The sequence below is a fragment of the Ixodes scapularis genome, unplaced genomic scaffold, assembly GCF_016920785.2.
Source record: "Ixodes scapularis isolate PalLabHiFi unplaced genomic scaffold, ASM1692078v2 PGA_scaffold13__105_contigs__length_92229423, whole genome shotgun sequence".
Taxonomy (NCBI): Eukaryota; Metazoa; Arthropoda; class Arachnida; order Ixodida; family Ixodidae; genus Ixodes; species Ixodes scapularis.
The window spans coordinates 18,441,061-18,462,522 of record NW_024609839.1 but is presented as its reverse complement, the minus strand read 5'-3'; the positions used below and the strand labels follow the sequence as shown (position 1 = coordinate 18,462,522).

The window sequence follows — 21,462 nt, the reverse complement described above, 5'->3', positions numbered from 1 at the left end:
AAAAAAACGTGAAAATTAACGCAATTGCGTTTTGTGGATGCGAGCTATACGGTCAGGCTTGGATTAGGATCAAGAAAGAACGCGACTAAAAACCAACTGATTACCTAAAATTTAATAATGAGCTTGTTAATTATAAAATAAAACGACATAGTTTATTTAGAACGTTGTTGGGCGTAATCAAAAGCAACTAAATTGTTAAGTGAAAATTAACGCAATAGCGGTTTGTGTAGGTGAGCTATGTGGCCAAGCGAAGATTAGGTTTAAGAAAGAGCGCAACTAAAACCGACAGATTGCCTAAAATTTGATAATTAACCTTTTAGTTGGGAAAGAAAACGGCATAGTTTATTTAGAAAGTTGTTGGCCATAATCGAAAGCCACCATACCAACGCGCGTACACCAATATATGGCATCCTGATAAGGCGTCCTCCTCTCTTGGGAGCGAAAATATAGTTCTGATTTGATGTCGCCACCATCTCCGCGTGGCACAGCTCAACGCCATGAAGCCAAAGCGATAAATCATGCGCATCGCTGTGACAACGCCACTGTAGAAGGGGCCAGGAGCGTGGCGGCCGAAAAGATTGCGGCAACACGATTCGCGTCCAAATTTGGGTTTTTAGGACGCCGTGAACTACTTCACGTGCATTACATCTCTCTAAAAATGAATGATTTGGTGTTTTTGATGACTACAGATAAGGCAAAAACCGCAATTGCGTAACTCTGACGTCTTTTTTTTAGAAAGATTTCTAGTTGTTAAAAAAATCACCCTGTATAAACACAATTGTAAGGGAGTGTTTTACGGCCGGCGACATCATGACACGGAAGAAGTTGACCACGGATTATCCACAGCCACTGTTTTTTTCGTACGAGAATGAGCAAACATTTGATACCAAATAAAATAGATTTAGCATTCACCAAATTCGGCTTGTTTACTTGATTCAGATCGATATTTGATCTTATTACGCTTATTTTGTACCCGCACACGTCTACTTTATTTCCTATTGAGTTACAAGTGATAATTGCATTGTTTTTCGTCGTGTAAGGTTATTAACAATTTATTATGAAGAAATTATAGACGATCGGAGCTATACGATTATGCGGGGCGCATTGGAAGATATTCAAAATTGTTTTGAGTACACAAACAACTTCTCAAGCTTCTTGCTGTTAGGGCCTTTCCTACACGCAGTACCAATAATAAAGCCAAAACTTTATAGAGGAGACCATCTCAGTCGACTCAACGCACAAACACGACGTGAAGCGCGTAGTGCGTACGTTGGAAAAGAAATACCGGCGAGCGAACCATAGCGTCGAATGTCCAGGCATCAAAATGTCCGTGCACCGAAATATCCGCGCAACGAAAAGTCCCACACCGAAAAGTCTTTGCGGCAAAAAGTCCGTACACTGAAATGTGTGTGCACCAAGAAGTCCGCACCGAAATTCCCTACAGCAAAGCGCTCTATACCGAAAAGTGCAAGACCCACCACGGATGTTATCCTCCGTCATATATGGAGCGCAATCCCTGAGATACCGAAACACGCCGCTCGTACTTCCCGTTGTCGCCATGAATTCGCGTAAACAACAAAAAATGCCAAATTAGATCTTTATATTAAAATTGATACTTCAATGACTACCTCTTTGAACAAAACAAGTTATTTGTGCCCTCACAACAGCGAGAATCGTCCTCAAAACCAATGCTAAAAAAAGCCAATCCAACTCGTTGGGAAGAGCAAGTGCCAAGCTGGCTCAAAAGTCAAAACAGCTTCTCGGTTGGTTTAGCTCCTTGTCGCAGGTGTGCCGGCTGGCTTCTGGATAATCTTTTCAAATCTTTCAAGCTTTAATTTACCCCACCCCAAACTTGCCCCACCCCCCCAAAAGAAAAAAAAAAGAAAACAGCCGGCAAAAAAAAAAAAAAAAAGGCAAGGAGGAAACGAGAGGCGATTTCCTTCTTTCACAGTGGCGAGAAAGAAAGTGGGGGTCGCGAGTTCCTTTTCTCTGCTTGTGGGCCGGCCTTTAACCCATATCCTGGCACAACTGCATAGCCCTTTGTTTTATTTTACTCTAAGTTACATTTTTGATATATTAAAGTTTGTACAAATGGCCTCGCCGGCCTCATCCGAAATCACTCCTTTGGGAGCGAGAGCAAACCATCCTTCCTTATCTGTCAACAGTAGCTTCCGACCCTCTTCTATGCAAAACTATAAAACCCTACTCATATTAGGCCATAGCTTTGAGACTACTTGTCAACCGCTCCTGCACCCTCCAAAATACCTCTTTCCCTATCCGCTTCTTCAGCTCTGGCAGCCACATTCCAGACTAAGGCCCCGAACGCATTGTTTGGCAAAGAATTGGCAACAGGTTTGACACGTGTCGGGGACAGATCACTAGTTGCATTTTATGGTTCGCGAGTCACGTCGATTTCTGTTTATTCAAAATAATTCAGTTGAGAGTCAGCGCTTTGTGTGTGTACTTAGTCTTCCTGTGTCCTTCGTTTATTTTCTGGCGCTTTGTATTTTTATTGTTTACTTGTACAACCGACTGGGCCAACTTTCCACCGCATTAAATGAACTATAAGTAAATTACTTACTTATTTAAGTATGTAATTATTTTCTTACACAATTACTAAAAAATGTAAGGGATTACAAGTAATTTCGTAACATCTCACAGATCACGTACAACGGCGCTTGCATCTAGCATCAAGCGCCAATGCAGCCTTCGATCATGCACGAGCCACGGTCGTTTATGAGAGTGAGTCAGCATCTACTCACACGCGGTAACGGAGCGCCTGAAAGGACAAAATAAGCTTGAATAAACGAAAAATGCAGCTCGCGTTGTGCTAGAAAAATGATAAAGATGCTTAACCTGTAAAGTCCCTGCTCTTGTTATTTTCTTTGTTCAAAAATGTTTATCCGCCAATGAAATTTTGCCAACTTAGCATCCCTGAGCAGCGTAAAAAAACGCAATGAAGCGGAACCCAAACTTGACCGAGAAATATTAGGTTTTATTCGATCGAGGCTTTGCCCAAACTAAAGAGATCCAGATCTCTCCTGATCAAACCGGAAATTAGAGTATCATGGTCATCTCGCAGACGCAACCGACACGCAAAAGAAATACACACACCAACTCTAATTAACCCATGGACAAAACGGTTATGAATGCCTGACGCACTCCCAGCCAAACTAAATAAAATGTAGCCCTGTTTTTTTAAAATATCGTCTGTAGTGCCGCAAGTATCGTCAACACGCGCGGCCCCACGAGCACCCGTGGCCGAGCCGCGGCGGTTCCAACACAATTCCGTATTCTATTATTATTAATACTAGTAATAGTATTCCAGTATTACCAGTGTGACCGCAGCTTGAAGAGATTGTGGCATGGGTGATCGTTTTTGTCGTCGTGCTTTCTCTTGGCAAAGATCATTGTGGGCTCGGCCAGCGAACCATTTTATTAAAGAAATGCAATAAAGCAGCCACGTATCCACGATAAAAAACAAAATGAGCACAGGATATGAAATCTTTCAAGAATTCGTGAGATTTGACTCGTTTATTTATTCCGTACTTTCTTTACTTGTCATGTCAAAAATCGACAGCATCCCGCGAGGCCATGAGAAGGTGTGAGCAGCGTCCGTGCAAACCTGTCCCCTACACCTTGATGTCGCACTTTCCCTTCTTGCCGTGCGTGTAGTCATCGATGAGCTTGGTGAAGAGGGCCACCCTGGTGTGGAGGATCGGGTGCTCGCCCACCTTGCAGCCCTTGGCCCCGCCGGACACAACGCCGTACAGCGTCCACAAGTTGTTCAGCTTGCCGACCACCGGGGCTCCGAGGTCGTGCTGACGACGAAAAGAAGAGGGGGACATGATTAGGATACTGGTGGTCACTTCTTGAACTCCAGGTTCCATCATGGCTAAAGCAAGCGAGCTCGCAATTATTTATTTAATCTGAAAAAAAGAAAGTCTCTTCTAGGGTGCGATTGCACGATTTGCTCGGGTTCCAGATAGCTTCCAACCGGTGGGTTTCTCGGATTGTTGCTTAAGATCATCTTGATATCGTGGTTCTTTATGAAATATATTTTATCTGAATGCAACGCCTCCTATAACAATTATTTCATTCGTTCCTGTTTCGTCGAACTTTGCAATGTACGGTGTCAACTGAATGCACGTTTTCTCGTAAAGCGCAAGGTAAATCGCACGCATCACTTTTTTATTATATCCCATAAATATTAATGCTATTTATGTGACACTGTGAACGCACAGAGGTCCTCTCACTTTGGTCACACAAAACTGTTTAAATACATGTTCGATGCATACATATGTAAGATGTAAGTATTCCTTTGAAGGATGTGTCAGCAGAAAATTCTGTCATCATGTATGCGGTGAACACGGCGTCCTTCGTGTGGCGCAGGGGCAGTGCAACCGCGGCGTAATGCGGCGTGTGTTTCTTCGTTAACAACAAGGTATACATTTCATACGCCACCGAGATTTTCATCCGATCTCCCCCTCATTATACTGACGACCAATGTCACACGGCCAGCGCAAAGGTGTCCGTATCACGTCTAGGCAGGCGGTGTGACATAAGTAAGAATTTTTATGAGCGCAAACGTTGGTAGATTGAAGGAGGCTCAGTCGTTACCTAATTAATAATTTTACCCATTCTCGAGTTTTTTTTAACCAAACGCTCTTCTCATGGTGGCTATTCCTCACCTTGCAGGGCGATCCTACGTCGTACACGGTGCAGAAGACGCTGTTGGGCACCTCCTCGTCGTGCTCATTGTAACACGCGTTGTTCTCGACGGACTTCACCCTGGCCTGCTTCAGACCGGAGGTCAGGTCGTCGCCGGCGTGGTCGTGGCCGTGCTCGTGGTCGTGGTCGTGGTGGTCGTGGTGGTCTAGAGTGAGACACCGGATTGCCCAAGGCGTTAGCAGTCTGGCCTCGTTGATGCGTAGTTGTGCATAGTACCCTTATAGTCACCAACAAGCTGAGAACGGCAGGGAAGGTTTTCAATTGTGCCGCCTCCAGCGCGAGCTTCCTACCTTCGATGGTGCTTCGGCATCTCACGGGCCTCGAGTATGCACGCGCAGCTAAAACAAGGTGGAAATCAACGACCGCAAGGTAGACGCCGTCCGGCCAAAAGAGATTCCCTGCCGTTCTCACTTTGTTAGTGACAAAAGATCATTCGAGGAACTCTAGTTACAGGGGTGTGAACTTTTTGCGTTTATGCTTGAGCCTAACAGACCGGAGAAAAATGAATATTCTTAAGAACCGCTACTGAAGGTTGCCTTGGGAAGTGTGGGAGTCATCTTACCGTGGTCATGGTCCCATCCGGTGACATAGAGCGAGAGGTCCTTGGGCACGGGGGCGTCTGATTTGGGCATGCAGGCGGGCTGGATGTAGTCGCCCAGCGGCACCTTTTCTTTCAATGTCAAGATGGCGATGTTCGACTGTTCATTCACAATAAAACAAAAAAAAAAAATCATTTAGCGCTTAACGCATCGACGAATCCAGTGAAGTGTCTCTGGAAGTGTATATAAGTGCAGAATGGACGTCATAAGTCGGCTCTTGAATGAAAACTTCATGCGTCAGAAGACTAGTACATCCCGCAACGTATTCATTGCTTGAAGGTACTAAACCTTTGAAAACTGACCTTTTTTATCAAAACATGGAGTTCGGCCATGTTTACGTTCAAGGTTAACTATATTTAGCTGATGTCACATACATTATTTAAATATTTAGACTTTTACTACCACATTTATATAGATAATTGTTCAATAATAATTCATGCGACGGTGTTTGTGCGCACAGTACAACAGTAAACGTAAATTATATTGTGAAGTCCACGCATCAATCGAGAAATTAAAGCACATTTTTTACCATTATAAATAAACTAGGCATCGCAGAAAGTTTAAACTCCATGAGAATCTAAGGCTAGCTGTGTTGATACCCATACATTTTGTTTTGGGGCATATTTAGGTACACATATGTAAACCAACCCTCGCTGTTCTAATACACAAGTGTTTTATGACGAGAGCAGAGCAGACATTTGCTTCTAATGCATTGGCTTCTCCAACATGGTCGCAACTGGCGAAAGATGACCACAATACCAGACGCTCTCTATCGATAGACATTCGAAGCTTGGAAATGAGGCCTTAGCTAGCCGTTGAGGGATGCAACAAGGAACGACTGTCACTTAGGAGTGCAAGCATGAACTAGTGGAAAGGGACACCGCAACCAGAGGTAGAGTGTTCTTAATCTACAGTTTACGAAATTTTCTTCACAACTGTTAGAATGGCACCTACGTCGTGTCCTCCGTCGTAACCCTTGTACAGGCAGGCTTCGGCGATGGTTGTGGTCACTTGACCCTGGCTCTTGCCGTCCCTCGTGTGAGAACCCAGCATGACTTTCACGTCTCCAACCTTCTGGTGGCGCCTGGGAGAACAAGTGATGGTGTTCTTGACATTCGAAAAATGCTCCATAGGGCAACCCGTTGTTCTCATACAAACCGGCGTTAGCACACATAAGGTGTAGAAATTGCGCGTGCGCAGAACCCAGAGGCACACGAGGTAAAGCGCTTGCGTGTGAGCAATGCTGAGAGCAGCTTCAAAATTGCGGTGTGATGTGATAGCTGTGTTTTATTCTGCGGATAAATGCAAGGCATCTAGGCGCCGCCATCTTGGTTCTGGTCTTTGTATAGATCGTCTGATCGACAAAGGGTTTACACACACACGGTGGCCAGATTTGCTATTGCATTGTGGCTACTGGCAAAAGTCTAAAACCGCTATTCTTATGTCACGTATTCGTCCCGCACATATAAAATGCGCACTGCCGATGCAGCTTCTAGATATTTTAATAATTTCATCGTTTGCTTTAACATACAGTCTGCTATGTCATCGAGTTGTCGAGAAATGGCAATGTAGCCTGTCTTACTCGCATAAAAATAAAGAATTAAACGTTGCATTGCTCACTGCCGTCGCGCTCAGCCAACACCTTCAAGGTATGACATAAAGATCAAATCAGATAAGGAGTGTATACGTGTATTAGATACTGGCGCTGACAAATTGCTGGATAGTGTACTTCGATTAGTAGCAATTAAGAGCCTCTTTTCTGGGTGTTGCTCTTGGTCACTAATCTTGCGGAGATGTGCGTCAGGGTGAGTAGACGCGAGACAGAGAAGTTGTAAGTGTGCGTATGGATGCAGTACTGCTCGTTCCTTTGAGCTGCGACGCAGGGTAGCGGGTTGGAGTGTAAAATAAAAGGAATGGCGTCAAGATGGCGACTGCTGTAGCAGAGGATGCAGGTGGAGCCATACTGAACCGAGGCTATGCACGCTTGGGCGCTGAGACCGCAGTATTCGGGCGATGACGAAAGGCACATCTCATCTAGAGTAACGTTTGGCCTCTGAGAATTAATGTCGGGCGGATATTTTTGGTCTTTTGTTTAGTTGACGTGCTGAAAATTTGACTGCAGATTGCTAACAATATGCAGACGTATTGGCTGCAGAGGAACTGTAACCCTCAGTCGTTAGTTTTGTTTCGCGGGCGGCAAATGAAGTAGATATTAGCGCGAACAAACAATAAAGTAGAACTAAGCGTGTCCAGGTTCCTTATAATGATCAAGATAAAACATGCACTGCGTGTTTTTTTAAGACTAGATTTCTTCTTGCCATATTCTTCCCGCTCAATATGCTTTATAATGGACGTTTGTTGATTTTACTTCTAAAACAAAGGTACACAAAAAAAGAAAACTATATGTCTTGTCTACCAGCTCACCAGAGGCACTTGGCGGCGGTGAGGACGTGCTTGTCTGAGATGAGGACACCACTACAAGCGTGGTGGCCGTCGGCTCCGATGAGCTGCGCGTGCCACGGCCAACTTCCGGGTACGGCCTCTTCACCGCCCTCGATTCTATCCCCTGCCGCCAGCCTGGGCTTGATCTTGGGGTTCCCGCACACTCCTGGGAGAATTCCCACGACAAAGATCTTTGTATTGATATTTTTTATGTTATTAATTCTCTTATACCTTTTAACCGCTCATTGGGCTTTACATAAGGAGGGAAAATAAAACACAAAATTCAAAGAAAGTAAAAACGATCAGACGACGAAAAAGAAGCTCCCAGGTTAAGAAAGCTCCAAGTGCTCCATGGCTCTAAAGCTAGAAGACTGCGGATTATTAAGAATGTTATCAGAAATGATATTCTATGCAGAAATGAGTAATTTCAGAAGTTAAAATTTTAAATAGGTTTGTCGCTGGTGTGACCATTAGACATATTTCATCAACTTTGCGGAGCATGCGCGAACTTGAGCAAGCCGCCTTGGATGCCGCCATAACATTAGTCTACGGCTTGTTTTACGCTTTCACCCTGAAGTTTGTTCTCATTGTTTGAGGAAGAATATTTTACATTATCCCCAAGGGTTCACTGAATCCATTTGGAGCAACGAATCACGGGTTAATTAAGTCGTTATCGAGGCGTGTATGCTGTTCAGCATGGGCAGCAATGTTGGTGGCGGGTTTTATTTTGCATGTGCGTGCTGTTACGGTTATAAACACGCTTCAGGAAGAAACAATCAATGTTGCCCTATCTCTACTGCCCGACGTTCGTCGATGTTTTATTGGTCGCATTTTTGTCGATGTTTTTATTGTTCGCATTTTGACTCCCTATCCTGGCAATAATGTCTGGGGTATGTTTATAAACAAGGCACTAGCTTACACTTTGGAAATGTGGTTCACCGATGTTAGTTTATTTCATATTTTTCATCGTTGCTTTTACTTTTGATTCAGGTTTCAAAACATTTAGTGATATCTGCTCGCCAACCTTGTTCTTAGGACGTGTGAGGCGTCTTACCCACGTGTGCTTGGCGAGCGAGCAAAGGCTATGAAAAAAGGCTCCATAATTTCGCTTTGTGTGACTAGGCGTGGGCAAGAACTTAAAAAAAAAAAAAAAAACTGTAAATGTACAGAAGAATGGTGCAGCAAGGGTAAAGACCGGTCGGGTGTTTCACGATTGAGTGCCGACCGTGACATGCCGCATCGGGACGCAAACACGCAAGCAGGATCTTACGGCACCTCAAACGCGGAGTCAACCCGCGGGTTCTGCCAGTTTTTTCCTCTTCTCAGCAACAGCGTGATCAGGATCCGTGTGAGTTTGGTTTCGCGCTGTCAACCCTAATTGCGTAACTCTCTCGAACAAGCGAGTACTCGTTTACCGTCCCATGCTGCATGCTCGGCGAACTTTGGCAATTCATTCTTCTCCCAACTGCCGATCCTTTGGAAAGCTATGAAACCCGACATGCTTGTGTCTGGTGCTGAGGTTTCTGAGCCAGGGATGCAACACGTAAAACAAACCATAGCGGCGGAACAAACAACAAAAATTTCGATGAAGCGACAATGCTATTGCTGTCCCTGCGAGGCTGGCCGTCACCCAAATCTTCAGTGCATCTCCGCCCGCAACCGCACTAACCTCGCTGCGCATAGACTAAAGGTCCCAGAATGCGTCACGGCAGCGGCGGCGCGGCGAAACTTGCTGGTGAAATCGGTCTATTGAAGGTTCTGAGAATTTTCAGTGAATGTCGATATGTGATATTTAGCCGAACAAAATAAATGTTTTTTTTTTGTTTTTTTTTTATAGGGAATGACGGTTTTTGGCAATTGAACGAACGAAGAAATATCTCTTTGGTTGGAAAGGCCCATTCGTTTGAAAGCGAATTTCCTTCTTCATTTTGTGTAACTCTGTTCATTACTCTAGTCCGTTGCAACTCGAGAAGGTAGGGCGATCGAGGGAAAGAAATGCCGGGGAGGAGGAAGCTGACGGAATGTCAGAGAGGAGAGGGGAAACCTTCTTTTTTCTCCAGCGTTCCGCCTGCTTCCTCCTCCTCGGGATTCGTTTCCCTTGCCCTACCTTAAGTTGCAAGGGACTACAGAAAGGAAACGGAGCATTCGAATTTGAAGAAAATTGTCACCACCCGCTCTAATTTTTTTCTTTTTTATTGAGACAGCATGATCCAGTCTTATTCAACCACATCCACCAGACGTATTTTATTTGGTTTTTGAAGTTACTCTTTAGTTACATAGAAACCAATGTGGCTTAAATGTTTATTGAAGTGTTGCGAAAAAAGGCCTCCGTAGCTGCTGCACCATAAAGCCCGCAAGAATAGTCATCGTCAATTAAGCTCGGAGGAGTCAATGAACCGACATCCCTCAAACAGTGTCAAAAACACATTTGCTTACTCATTCAGTTCATATTCTCAGCTGGGCAAAGCATTCATAATGTATGGTCTGCAGGGGGTACACTTTAAAATTGACTTTGTGTCCTGGTGGCGTAGCAAGAAAACACAGGGAGAAGACACTATCTAAAATAGTGAATCAGCAACTTGAATAAGACTAATTCTTCCCAAGTGTGTCTGCATTTGCTTGGGCTCTGAACAAAATGGTTCGTTCTGTCATGACAGGCGTTAGTGCTCAGTACGAATATCAAGTTTGCGAACGTTTGTACGCCACTTTGCGTTATTATTGTTCGCTTGTAAGGTGAGTGTGCTAATTTAATTTACGTGCTCAGAAAGGAACGTGTTGTACAAAAACTTAAATAATCGAAAGGTTCCCACAAAATGCGTCTGATACCTTAGGTGTAGATGATAAAAAATTATAAAATGAAATAACGAAAGTTCGGGTTCAATGTATATAAGAACACTCTCAGTCAAAAACAAGGTCTGGATGAGAAAAAATAATTCCTGCAGCCGTTTGCCTGAACCAAATGAGCTTAAGGTAATCGGATTTTTCAAATATTTTTTTCATACAAAATGCTCGACCACTTCACTGAACAAAACCCCAAAAACTTCGAAAACAGGGAATTTATAGTTGGACCGTATACCACACAGAAACAACGGATATCCACTTACCCCAGTAATAAGGAAAAACTAAGTCCTATTTGATTTTATACTGCCTACCCTGTACACCAGACCTAGCTTTACGTGGTCTTAAATTTACTGTTTTGTTACATAGCTACTACTGTGGCTTGATTGTTTAGATAAGTCTCGCACAGTGAAGCCTCCATAAGTGCTGTACCATATAACCCGCAAGCACAGCCACATTACTTAAGCTTGGAGGAGAAACTGTGCCGACATCAATCAATCATTGAAGGTGCGTAAAAAATTTGGTCGTTTATTGAGTTCAAAATCCCACCTGGACAATGCACTCGTAATTTGTGGTCTTTATGGAGTACACTTTTAGATTGTCTTCTCGTCCTGGTGGGGTAGCGAAAAAAACCTCGGTACGAGAATCAATCTAAAGTAGTGAAAGAGTTAATTGAAGAAAGTGCATTCTTGCTCTGAGGTTCCAGTTTCTTGGGCTTCAAACAAAATAGTTCGAAGAGTTATGACAGTTACTAGTGCTCACTAGATACATCTAGAGTGCGACGGTTGTACACAATTTTGCGTTATAATTGCTTTTGTACGAGTGGACAACTTACTAGAAGGGTGGAACACAAAATGGAGGCCCGGAAGTTTGGGCCCTCGTCAGGTTCCATTAAGTGTGGTAATGTAATTTACTGCCCTAGAAAATAATTTATTGTACGGAAGCTTAGGAAGTGGAAAGATAGACTTCCCCAAAAGGCGGCGGCTGATGTTTCCGCTGTAGGGGATAAATAATTTATCTATTAAAACAACGAAAGTTTGGCTTCAACCGAAGACAAAATCTCAATTAGAAAGAAGTGTTCCGTCCCGCAATATGCTTGAACCGAGTGAGCGTAAGTTACTCGCAATCATTAAATATATTCTCCAAAAAAAAAAAGAACTCTAATGCTTCTACTTGGACTGTATACCATAAAAAAAAAAAAACAGATATCCACTTACCCGTGTAATGGGCCACGGCTGACCCAACCAGCAACGTTAAACAAATGATGGCTTTCATCTTGACAGATTGCGCTTCTGCTTTCTGACTGCTGGAGCCGTGCGAAGGTTTCGTTCTTATATTGCAAGCGCTATCAGTAGGTTCAATGGTTATGGGAGATTCCCACGCCGTCAGACACGCATTGATTGTTTGCCTGCATTGATAACATGGCCCTTTTCTCCGTTCACATTCAAGCTGACAGTGCGGCGGACGGTAAGCGCGCGGAGGACGAATCAAACGCTTCGTTTTCATCGGCTTACCCCGATTTCTACGTGAGGGTGTGTGGCGGGAGCGTGATACGTGGGCAAAGACTGGCCTGCGAAAGGTCTAGCGAGCCGTAGCCTTCACCGTACTGTCAGCTTAGGGGTGTATGTAGCATAATATCTCCGTGGATACGAAGAAACGATTGACCCACGACTATGCTTGCAAGCCTTATCTGTGCTCTGATTATGGTCAACGTCTTCTTTTTGTTCGCGGACATCGAGCAATTTAAGAATTCCCAGACTGACTGCGTGCCGTTTTTGCCCCTCTTCCCTTCATACGAATTGTTTCCTATCATCTCCGACCGTTTTATTCCCGTAGACAATAGTTTTGCATGTGCCTGAGGGCAGTGTAATGCGATAAGCCGTGATGTAATTTTTTTTTAAATTAATGGATTCGTTTAGTTGTGCAAAAAAAGCGGACAATTCTATCGAGGAATTTTAGTCGTCTTTGTTCATAAACAGACGCTTATTATATCAACTTTTTAGAAATCACCGACAGTCAAAGAAAACCAATCAAAATCTCAATTTCATCAAAGTCAGTCTTCTTTTTCAAAAGACAATATATTATTGGTCTACACAAAATCGTTTAAAACAAAGTTTCTTGTTTTTTTTTTTCACCATAAGGTTTTTAAAAAAAAGTAATTGAAACCCGCTTAAGAATTCTCAAAATAATGGTGTTTATAAAAAAAATAGTTGAAATTTTTTCTAATATATTTGCTTGAGCTTTTGGCATTAATTTATGAAGAATTAAAAAATCTATTTTAATTTTTTTTACTTGAACTAGAAACGTGACAACACTAACGTAATGCGCTGGTCTACTAATATGACCAATATTTTTTTGCGAACAGGATTTTTAAGTGGGACTGAACAGCAGACTTATTTGTTAACTTAGTTAGTTTTGTGTACATCATTTTCGGGTGTACAAATCACGATTTTCTTCAAATTTGGGTCGTGGCGTTTAATAGAACGGTGCGACTCATGTAGGTTTCTTTTTCATAAGAAATCACCTCAGATTGTATTTAAAAGAGGAGGAACGGCACAGTACCCGCCGAATTTCCGCAGCCGACGAGACTCCGGGCGTCATCCTTCGCATCACTTCATAACTGTTTAAGTTATATACCAACTTTGTTTTTATAATAAAAATGTTTTTATAAGATTTTTGACTCGTACGACAGTCGAAATTTTGAAGTTGAAAATAGGATACTCTATAAAGCTGCCAGATGAATGGGTGTTTGTTAAGTATTTTATCCTCCTGAGACAACACATGCGCAGCAGCACACCATTCGAAGTGTTCCGGAATCATGGGTCAGGCGTGTGGTTCAAGAACACGTTCCGGAACTCTACTGAATGATCGCTCACCAGCTTCTCGTAGATTATGTGTGAATAAACAAACAAGTACAATTTCCTGGATTGTGCGGAACTACGCCTCGCCTGTAGATTTAACATTTATGGGCGATAAGCCACCTAGCGTATTTTAGTGCGCATTAAATTGCTGTCAAAATACATTAATATATACATTTTGAGCTCGTATTCTGTGTGGCCATATTTCAGTTTACCTGCACACTCCAGGAAGCAATCCAGAAGTGCCGGACCTAAGCCGAAAACGTCACGTGTCAAGGTTACAACCAACAGTAAAACTAATTCTGACACTTGTTTGTCAATTTAGGCTAACATTCCTAGAAAGTCTAACCAAAGAACATGGGGTCCGGTTATACCGATAATCGTCCCTGGAGAAGGACAACAAGGGAGGCAAGGTTTAAACTAAGACTTCCAAACACTGCTAGGTTACTGGTGCGTGACTGAACAAAATTCGCCTGTTCCTGGTATCGAACAAGAAATAGCTCCATTTCCAGTGGGGCGCTTTACGAACTGAGCTAACCAGGAATTAGACGTCAGTAGATAAACAGGATTTAACAGCCGGCACCGGTCTAACACTAGCAAGGGTGAATGAACTGCATTTTAATGTTATGATGTTATTGAAAGTAGAGCAAATGTGCAGCAATGCGGACAAGAACAACGATAATAATCACTGGTTGAGGGGAACAAGGGGGACAAAGGACAAATATCAATTTACAAACACCACTAGGTGACCATTGCACGACTGAAACAAAAATCGGCCTGGTCCTGGTATCAAACTAGAAACCTGACCTTTTTTGGAGTTTTGTTCATTGCCAGACGAGAAACCAAATGTTTACTCAGAGCTGCTCTACTTCCGTGAACCCACATAAAATACCCCCAAATGATGATGATATACAGGTCGTATTAGAATTGGACTAAATATCGAGGCGCGCTTCATTTTCTGAGTTATCTCTTAAAAGGAGCGTCTGGTAAAAGCCCATTTCGTGATTTAATGAAAAAATCAACACTTGCGCATACTATATCATGCGCGCAATAGAGTCACTGTCAAGTTCACGAACGCAAGGTGTGGCGAGTCTCGAGCAGATACCTCGGCAGCCAATGAGATTGCAGCATCAGCCAATGAGAACGCCGAACAACCAATCAGGAAGCAAGAAGCGTGACTATAATAGACCACGCCCTAAGTTACTCAAGCTGTCAGTGACTAGATTCATAACACTGCAGCCAGGCAAGGCCTACGAAAAGCTGTGATAAAAGATGCTTCTCTTGATGACTCGTCACTATATCTTTGTTTAAAGAGAGGTGTAAAGAGAGCACTGTATACCATGGCGTTCCTTTTGCCTCTGAAGGCTACGATGCGGACGGAGCTAATAAATTTGAACGACCATTCGTGCAGCCGTACTCTACGTACTCACAAACAAATTCTGCTCCGAACAAAGAATCGTGCACGATATTTTAATGAAAAAAAACTCTTATAACTGAAATTCACACAACAGGAGATGATTGCAGATTTATTGTTAGTGTACCTAAAGATTTTTGTTTTTCTTTCGTGAGTACCTGGGGACAAGGTGAGCGAATAATGTGCAAGTATTTTATAGTGTGCACAGTGAAAAAAGAAGTAAAAAAATCAGTTTTGAAGGAAAATCAGGTCTTGCATTTGTATATCAATGAGGACGTGGCAGACCTGCGTCGTTGCGTCAATGGTTCCAGTCAACAGATCAAAGGATAGCCTTTGCCTCTTATCATTACGTGATTCAAAGCAACTGCGGCGTTATTTATGGAAGTGTAGGGTACAAAGGGACAGGTGGATACTTCGCTGTTTCTATAGACAGAAGGGAGTCATTCTCCGAAAGCCGCTTATCTCACTTATTTCACATAAGTGCGTTGTGATTTCCACACGCATGTAAATCATGCACTTACGTCGCTATACACACTTAACGCCGCAACTCGGTTACCGCAATATTGGTCTAGTGCGAGCTACTCAAAGCGAAATCGGTCACGGCAGTGGCTGGAATGTCTTCATCGGTTCAGTTGTGATCGAGGAGTCAATACTTTACCACGTAGTTCGACCGGTAGGCCCATGAATAAATCACAAAACGTGGCAAAAATGAACCATCTCGTGGCAGGTGGTGTGAACTTTGGGGATCACTCTACACATGTTAAAAGCTCTACTTTGATTTTCGCGTGTGCGTTTACCTTGCCACTGAGAATTACAAAGGTCAGCTGTTTTGGTAAAAGCCAAAACAGCAGAGCTTTGTAATTCTCAGTGGAGGAAAGAATCGCCGCTCAACTTTTTTCCCCACCATCGGATGTTTTGTTGACAGAGTAAACACTTTAGAATCGGTGGTCCAAAGTGACATTACTTAATTACTCCCCCACCCCCGAGAACCAAAATAAGAATATTAGCCGCCGGCGTAAACAACCTATTTCACATACCTATTTTTTTTCTTATGAAAAAAAAAAGTCTAATCAGAAGCCGGGATTTAGCTTTGCAAAACAAACTACCGACTTTTCTTAAAAAAAAGAACACTTTAATTGAGTAGATTGTTATTTTTGTTAAGTCAAGTTGGCATAGTTCGTTTACCACGTCTTTTGCACATAATGCGTTCCAAGCAGAGATAAAAAAAAATCTTTCTTAAAAGTGTAACGCCATAAGTGTTTACTTGCCACTAAATTCATCGGGAAAAATGTAATTGGTGTATAACTGTACGACAGTTGAATTTGCCTTGTAAATAAACAGGAAAGTTAAGTCAGAAACAGGGGTCCCTGTTTTCGGAGTTCATTTTTTTTTTTTTTTTTTTAAATTCGGAGGGTGTTTTTTGAAGTCTATTTGTTGCCCCACATTCGGAGTTTTTCGTAATTTATTTTTCTACAATTTTAATATTCAAAAGTTTGGAGACTAATATTGATGACTTCCCAATTCAAAAAGAAATATACCCGGGCCTAAAAGTGCACCAAGTTCATTAGGACTCGCTCATATCAAATAGTATTTCTCCAGTTGGACTCGCGCTGGCGCCCTTGCCATTGGCATGACTAACGGTCCTGAATTAAATTTAACTTCATTTACTAACTTTAAAAAAAATGTTTTCTTCAATAGAGGCCGATACTTTAAATTCAATAAACTCATGAACGTCGTCGTCTGGAAGCACGTTTCCTTCCCATTCCGTTCAACCTCGCCGCCTGATGAGCCTGTTAGGGTGCTCAAGTGATTTCAAGTGCCCCATCCGTCTCTAATCAAATGCGGTAGTTCATAGATTTTAGTCTTGTAAAAGCTATACGACTTTCCTCCTTTTGGAAGCTCAAATCGTAGATGTCAAACTTTAAAATGAAGCGGTGGCCTTTGTGGTGGCTCAAAAGTACAATGGCCCGTTGTCCTGAAAGGGACTTGGAGAAGATCAACAGCATACGTCCTTTTGTCAATGGTTTGAGATTTGAAAGGAAACTGCATGGAGTGGCCTCTACTGAGTATCACTGAATGAGCGTGTACCAAACCATATGAGCAAAAACGGTTCTCTAAAACTGTTTATTAAAGAGTTTAAAGGAACCGGTTTTGCACACCGATACGGTAGGACGGGCACTTTGGTACTACACTCTTAAGAAAGAAATGTGTAAAAGGGTGTGTCCTCACGCCCTTTGTCCCATATAATACACCCCAAAACTTCAATTCGACTTACAGCGCCCTACAGTCGAACAGACAGCCCGAAAGTTCACGAGGGGCTTGATAGCCGTGTGGTACAACTTATTAAAATAGCTAATGAACGTTTTACTGACAAAAAATAAAATAATCGGGGTTTTTCGGCCCTACTGTAAAAACTCGGTGTTTTCTTTCTGTGGTCTTTGATACGTACTTTAGCCATTGAATACGTTATATGACACCGTTATCAAGCCCCTCGTAAAATTTGGGGCTGTCTGTTCGACTATAGGGCTCAGTACGTCGAAATAAAGTTTTGGGATGTATTATATGGGACAAAGGGCGTAACGATACACCCTTTTACACCCTTTTTTCTTGAGAATCTAACTGCGGATGCGCTGCTGCAGAAGACTCCCACAGGCGCGGTTCGTGCCGGAAAGCCGGTCGTACAGAATCGGTGTGTGCAAAAACGGCTCCCTGAAACTCTTCTCTTTTGTTGTTTTGCCCCGTCAGTGAAATAGAGTGAACCGTTTCGAAGGCGGAGTAAAAAGCGCCATGAGACAGGGGGGGACGCTGCAGTCGTAGGCAGCCGAATCCTTTGCCAAATGATTTTCGGGGAAACAAAAGTGGCGGGAAAAAAAGGTTGGAGTGCCAGCTGTTGTCACTTCTAAATGAGAGAAGCTTAGCCGAGGTGACCAAATGCATAACGTATGAAAAGGTAAAAAAAACAAAACAGAAAAAATCAACTAAACAGCTTTAGTCTTGGCAATACAATCTTTTTCATTTTCACTTTGTATTTAATTATTGATCAAATGAAATGATTTCAATAAATATTTACATTTGAATTAAATAACCCAATAACATAAATACTAAAAAATAATTGATTGACTCAATATTAAAAAGAATATCCAAAATAAATCTAAATAAAAAATTCAGTAAAAAAAGTCCGCGAGGTATATAATCCTAAAAACACAAAACACAAATATTTATATTAGACAAACAGATTCCTGCGTTCGTTAAATGATTACACTATACTGAACTATTAAGCTGAGCTTTTCTCCATTTCACCTTTAGTCCTGATGTTACCAACTCTACCAACCAAAGAGGTTTGGCTGACTGGCAACACAAATAATAAATTAAACTCGGGACGAGATTGTTTTATTCTTTCTGTTGCCAGTCAATGTTACCAACACGCTCTACAGTTAAAGGTCAATCGAGGTTCTCGAAAAGCGTTTGACAGCGACATTTTTTTGCCTTTTCATCCACGTGTTGCAGCCGAGGGATCCAATGAGGCGCCAAGAATGCGTCTTGACATCCCGTCTTGAGTTTGCGATTATGTGGTTGTGCTACAATCCAGGTCGCTAACAGCCTGGGAGGGAAGGAGCACCCGTTGCCCCTCCTCCAGCCCGAGCTTCTTTCCTTCGACTATGCTTCAGCGTCTCGTGCTGTGCCTTGAGAGTGCAGACGCTCAGCCAGGATAGGAGCAATGGTGGTCTTCAAAGGCGCGTAAAGGTGCATGCTTGAGTGTTCCTGCATGTGTGCTCTCCACCGGTCCGCCTAGACGGTCTTAATTTGCTCTCTAACCTTCGCAAACCACTCTTTGTTTGTTCGAGGCTCGTCGGACATTGAGAAAGTCTCGTATTTCGTCCCCAGTCGAATGGTACGGCGTCTTCATGTTGTATGCGCGCCTCTTAGGTGGATGTACACGAAAAAATGCCGCGCCCAGAAATCTACACTTATGTGTCGCAATCGGGCGCAGTACTCCAACTTGCTTGAGTTCCTCCCGTGCCTTAAAAGAGGATCAGCCAATGTTTCCTTGGACGAGTTCGTTTGCGACTCTTCCATAACATCCTAGCGCCTGGCGTCCGATTTCCCTTTGGTGCCGTTCAAGGTATTCTCGGATCTCGCTGGGGGGCACATGTAACGGCGTTGGCGAAGGTCAAGCCTGGTACACCGACGATTTTCCGAAGTTCGCGGGTTATAACGTTCCGATCGCAGCACCAAAGGCTCTTTCGACGTAGCACGATTGGCTTCCTCGTCACCGACGCCTTGAGGTTTCCATGGTGCTCTGCCAGGTAATCTTCTGCACTGGTCAGTGTCAATCTAAGGTATCTGTATCGGCTACTAACAGGGAGCGCAGAGTTCTGGAAGGTGAGCGATTTAAGGCCCTCGCCCTGCCCGGAGAAAAGCACCACAGCCGACTTGTTGGCGCTGAATTGCTGTCAAAGCTGAGCCGCTTCCGCTACGCAGGTCATCAGCAGTTTCTTCATGTCTTACACGTTGTCGGCCATCAGTACTATATCATCTGCGAAAGAGAGCCGGGGAAGCCGACATTCGACCATGTCCCTCTGTTGCATGTGTCTTAGAGTAACGCCAATGTCTGTTTGTTCCAGCACCTTCTTTATGCCGAATGTATATAGGATGTAAACAACGGGGGACAGCGGACAACCTTGAAAGAGTCTCCTGCGCACCGGTACGTCACCAGAAAAAGCTCCGTTGAACGTTGCCATAACCTAATTTTCATTATGTAGTCGCTTTATTTATTCCACCCAGGGTTCCGGCATGTTGAGCTGCTGGAGCCGCTTGATCAGCGAGGAAGGAGGAACACTGTCGTAATCTTTAGCAACGTCCAAAAAACATTAGACTAGATCCCGCTTTTGCAACCGAGCTATCTGAATGCATTGGGTCAGGGTGAACAAGTTGTCATCCAGTCGACGATGTCTGCGGAAACAATTTTGTAGTTCAGTGAGAGCACCAGCAACCTCGGCCCAATTTGAGATGCTCCAATTAAGAATGGTCGCAAACACCCTGTGGGCTGAAGCTCTGACAGTGAGTGGGCAGTAGTCACGCAGATGCTGTTTGTTGCCACCTTTCTTAGGAATGAATGTGACTCGACCACGCTTCCAGTTCATTGGAATGGGTTTATCGCCGCAAACTTTGCGGCTATGGGTGCGGGAATCGGGTCTCGAATTCTTCATCACCGTAGCCGAGTTTTAGTCTAAGCCCTGAGAAGTGCTGCCGTTCGACCGCGCGAGTCGCGGTCTGCATGCACTCACCCCACTAGTATTACAAATTCACCTGTAGATGCTGACGATGGAATGTACTGTAGGATCCGGCTCTGAGTGTTCCAGTTTTCTGAGGACATTTCTACACCCTCAGCTCCAGACAGAATGTAGAGTTGTTTCTCAAGGAGTCTTCCGATATTCTGTCCTTAAGCATAACGAACGTAGATAGCTCGAAGGACACCCAAGGACGTGAACACGATCCGTCTGCGCGTTCGCGTCCTTGTCTGCCCCTGGTGCTATTTGTGTCACACTGCAATCCGTCTCCCATTGAGTGCCAGCGCAGCCGTCGCTGATCTGACGGAGCCAATCAACCAACCCCAGAAGTTGATCGCCACGGCGCTCTGCTTTGTTTGCTTGCCACTGCCAGATAAACCAATCACGAGCAGAAAAAAAGCGCATAATCACTTCGCATTTGTTGAGCGTGATTAGTTTAAACGATGATAGCAAGCGCGCAAAGACGACGACGAAAAGACGACGAGACTGTTTTGGCGGTATACAGACGCTTTAAACTCGCGCTAGATTGAGCCGCCATTGCCGACTTTCTCTTCATGTCTTACCGAGGCGCCGAGCCACCGAAGCGGTCGTTGACGAGCCTCCACAAACGCGTACGCTAAGGGGGAGGACGCAGTACCACCTAAAAAGACAATGAGCTGTCCTGCATTGGCAACAACGAAATGCAGCCAACGGAATAAGAGGAAACAAGGACTGAAGGTCGGTTATAGCGGCACCCACGCACAGCTGTCTGTCTTCTTGGTTCAGGTCACGCTCTGTGTTCTGACTCAGCAAGTACGGACCACACTTAAGAATGAAGTCAGCGACTTGAGCCTGCCGGCAATAAGCACCAATTGCGCATACCCCAGAGCGCACCATGAAACGTCACCAACAAATCACGGTTTGAAGACGGCGCCACCATGGGAGGCTTATAAAAAGGATTGCACCTTGGAATTCCTCAGAGCGCACGGCGGGACCACAATGGCAACAACGCTCAACGTGTCTTTCTTCTTTGTTCAGGTTTGTGAGAAACATGCTTCTTGCTTTTGAAGTGATTATAAATGTATTGTTTTTCTGCCGTGCCAAGCCACAGTTGAATGTCTTCTTGTTGATGCATGAAGTGTTATTTTGATCATTCTGTCTGGGACGTCGATCAAAATCCTGGGCCTCAGGGAATAGAAGAACGTAAGGTTATCATGAACTCTATGCTTACCTCACAAAATGACCTTAAAACGCGAATTGTTAACCTGGCGGCTTTTTAGGAAAAGCTGGAATCAACAGTCAACGCTAGA

At 43.7% G+C, this 21,462-nt stretch overlaps 1 protein-coding gene across 2 annotated transcripts; it reads right to left on the bottom strand.

Moving 5' to 3' along the window:
* Positions 1 to 3,499: 3,499 nt before the first annotated feature.
* On the bottom strand, positions 3,500 to 11,934 carry LOC8029209 (chymotrypsin-like protease CTRL-1). Of its 2 annotated transcripts, none has more exons than XM_029969950.2 (6): positions 11,828 to 11,934; positions 7,755 to 7,938; positions 6,285 to 6,414; positions 5,294 to 5,429; positions 4,692 to 4,876; positions 3,500 to 3,821 (listed from the first exon to the last, which is right to left on the bottom strand). In XM_029969950.2, the coding sequence occupies exons 1-6, from the start codon at positions 11,883 to 11,885 to the stop codon at positions 3,633 to 3,635; spliced, it is 882 nt and encodes a 293-aa protein (XP_029825810.1). In that variant the 5' UTR covers positions 11,886 to 11,934; the 3' UTR covers positions 3,500 to 3,632. The 2 variants fall into 2 exon arrangements, with proteins under 2 accessions (XP_029825810.1, XP_029825811.1); XM_029969951.2 differs by having other exon boundaries at positions 4,692 to 4,873; positions 5,300 to 5,429.
* Positions 11,935 to 21,462: the final 9,528 nt, after the last annotated feature.

What these genes read in the sequence shown, in the direction of transcription:
- LOC8029209 (XM_029969950.2), bottom strand. Translation starts at nt 11,885, where the DNA reads ATGAAAGCCATCATTTGTTTAACGTTGCTGGTTGGGTCAGCCGTGGCC. An exon ending in AGCCGTGGCCCATTACACGG is followed by an intron (nt 7,939 to 11,827) that starts GTAAGTGGATAT and finishes GAATTCTCCCAG; the next exon opens with GAGTGTGCGGGAACCCCAAG. An exon ending in GTTACGACGGAGGACACGAC is followed by an intron (nt 5,430 to 6,284) that starts GTAGGTGCCATT and finishes GTGAATGAACAG; the next exon opens with TCGAACATCGCCATCTTGAC.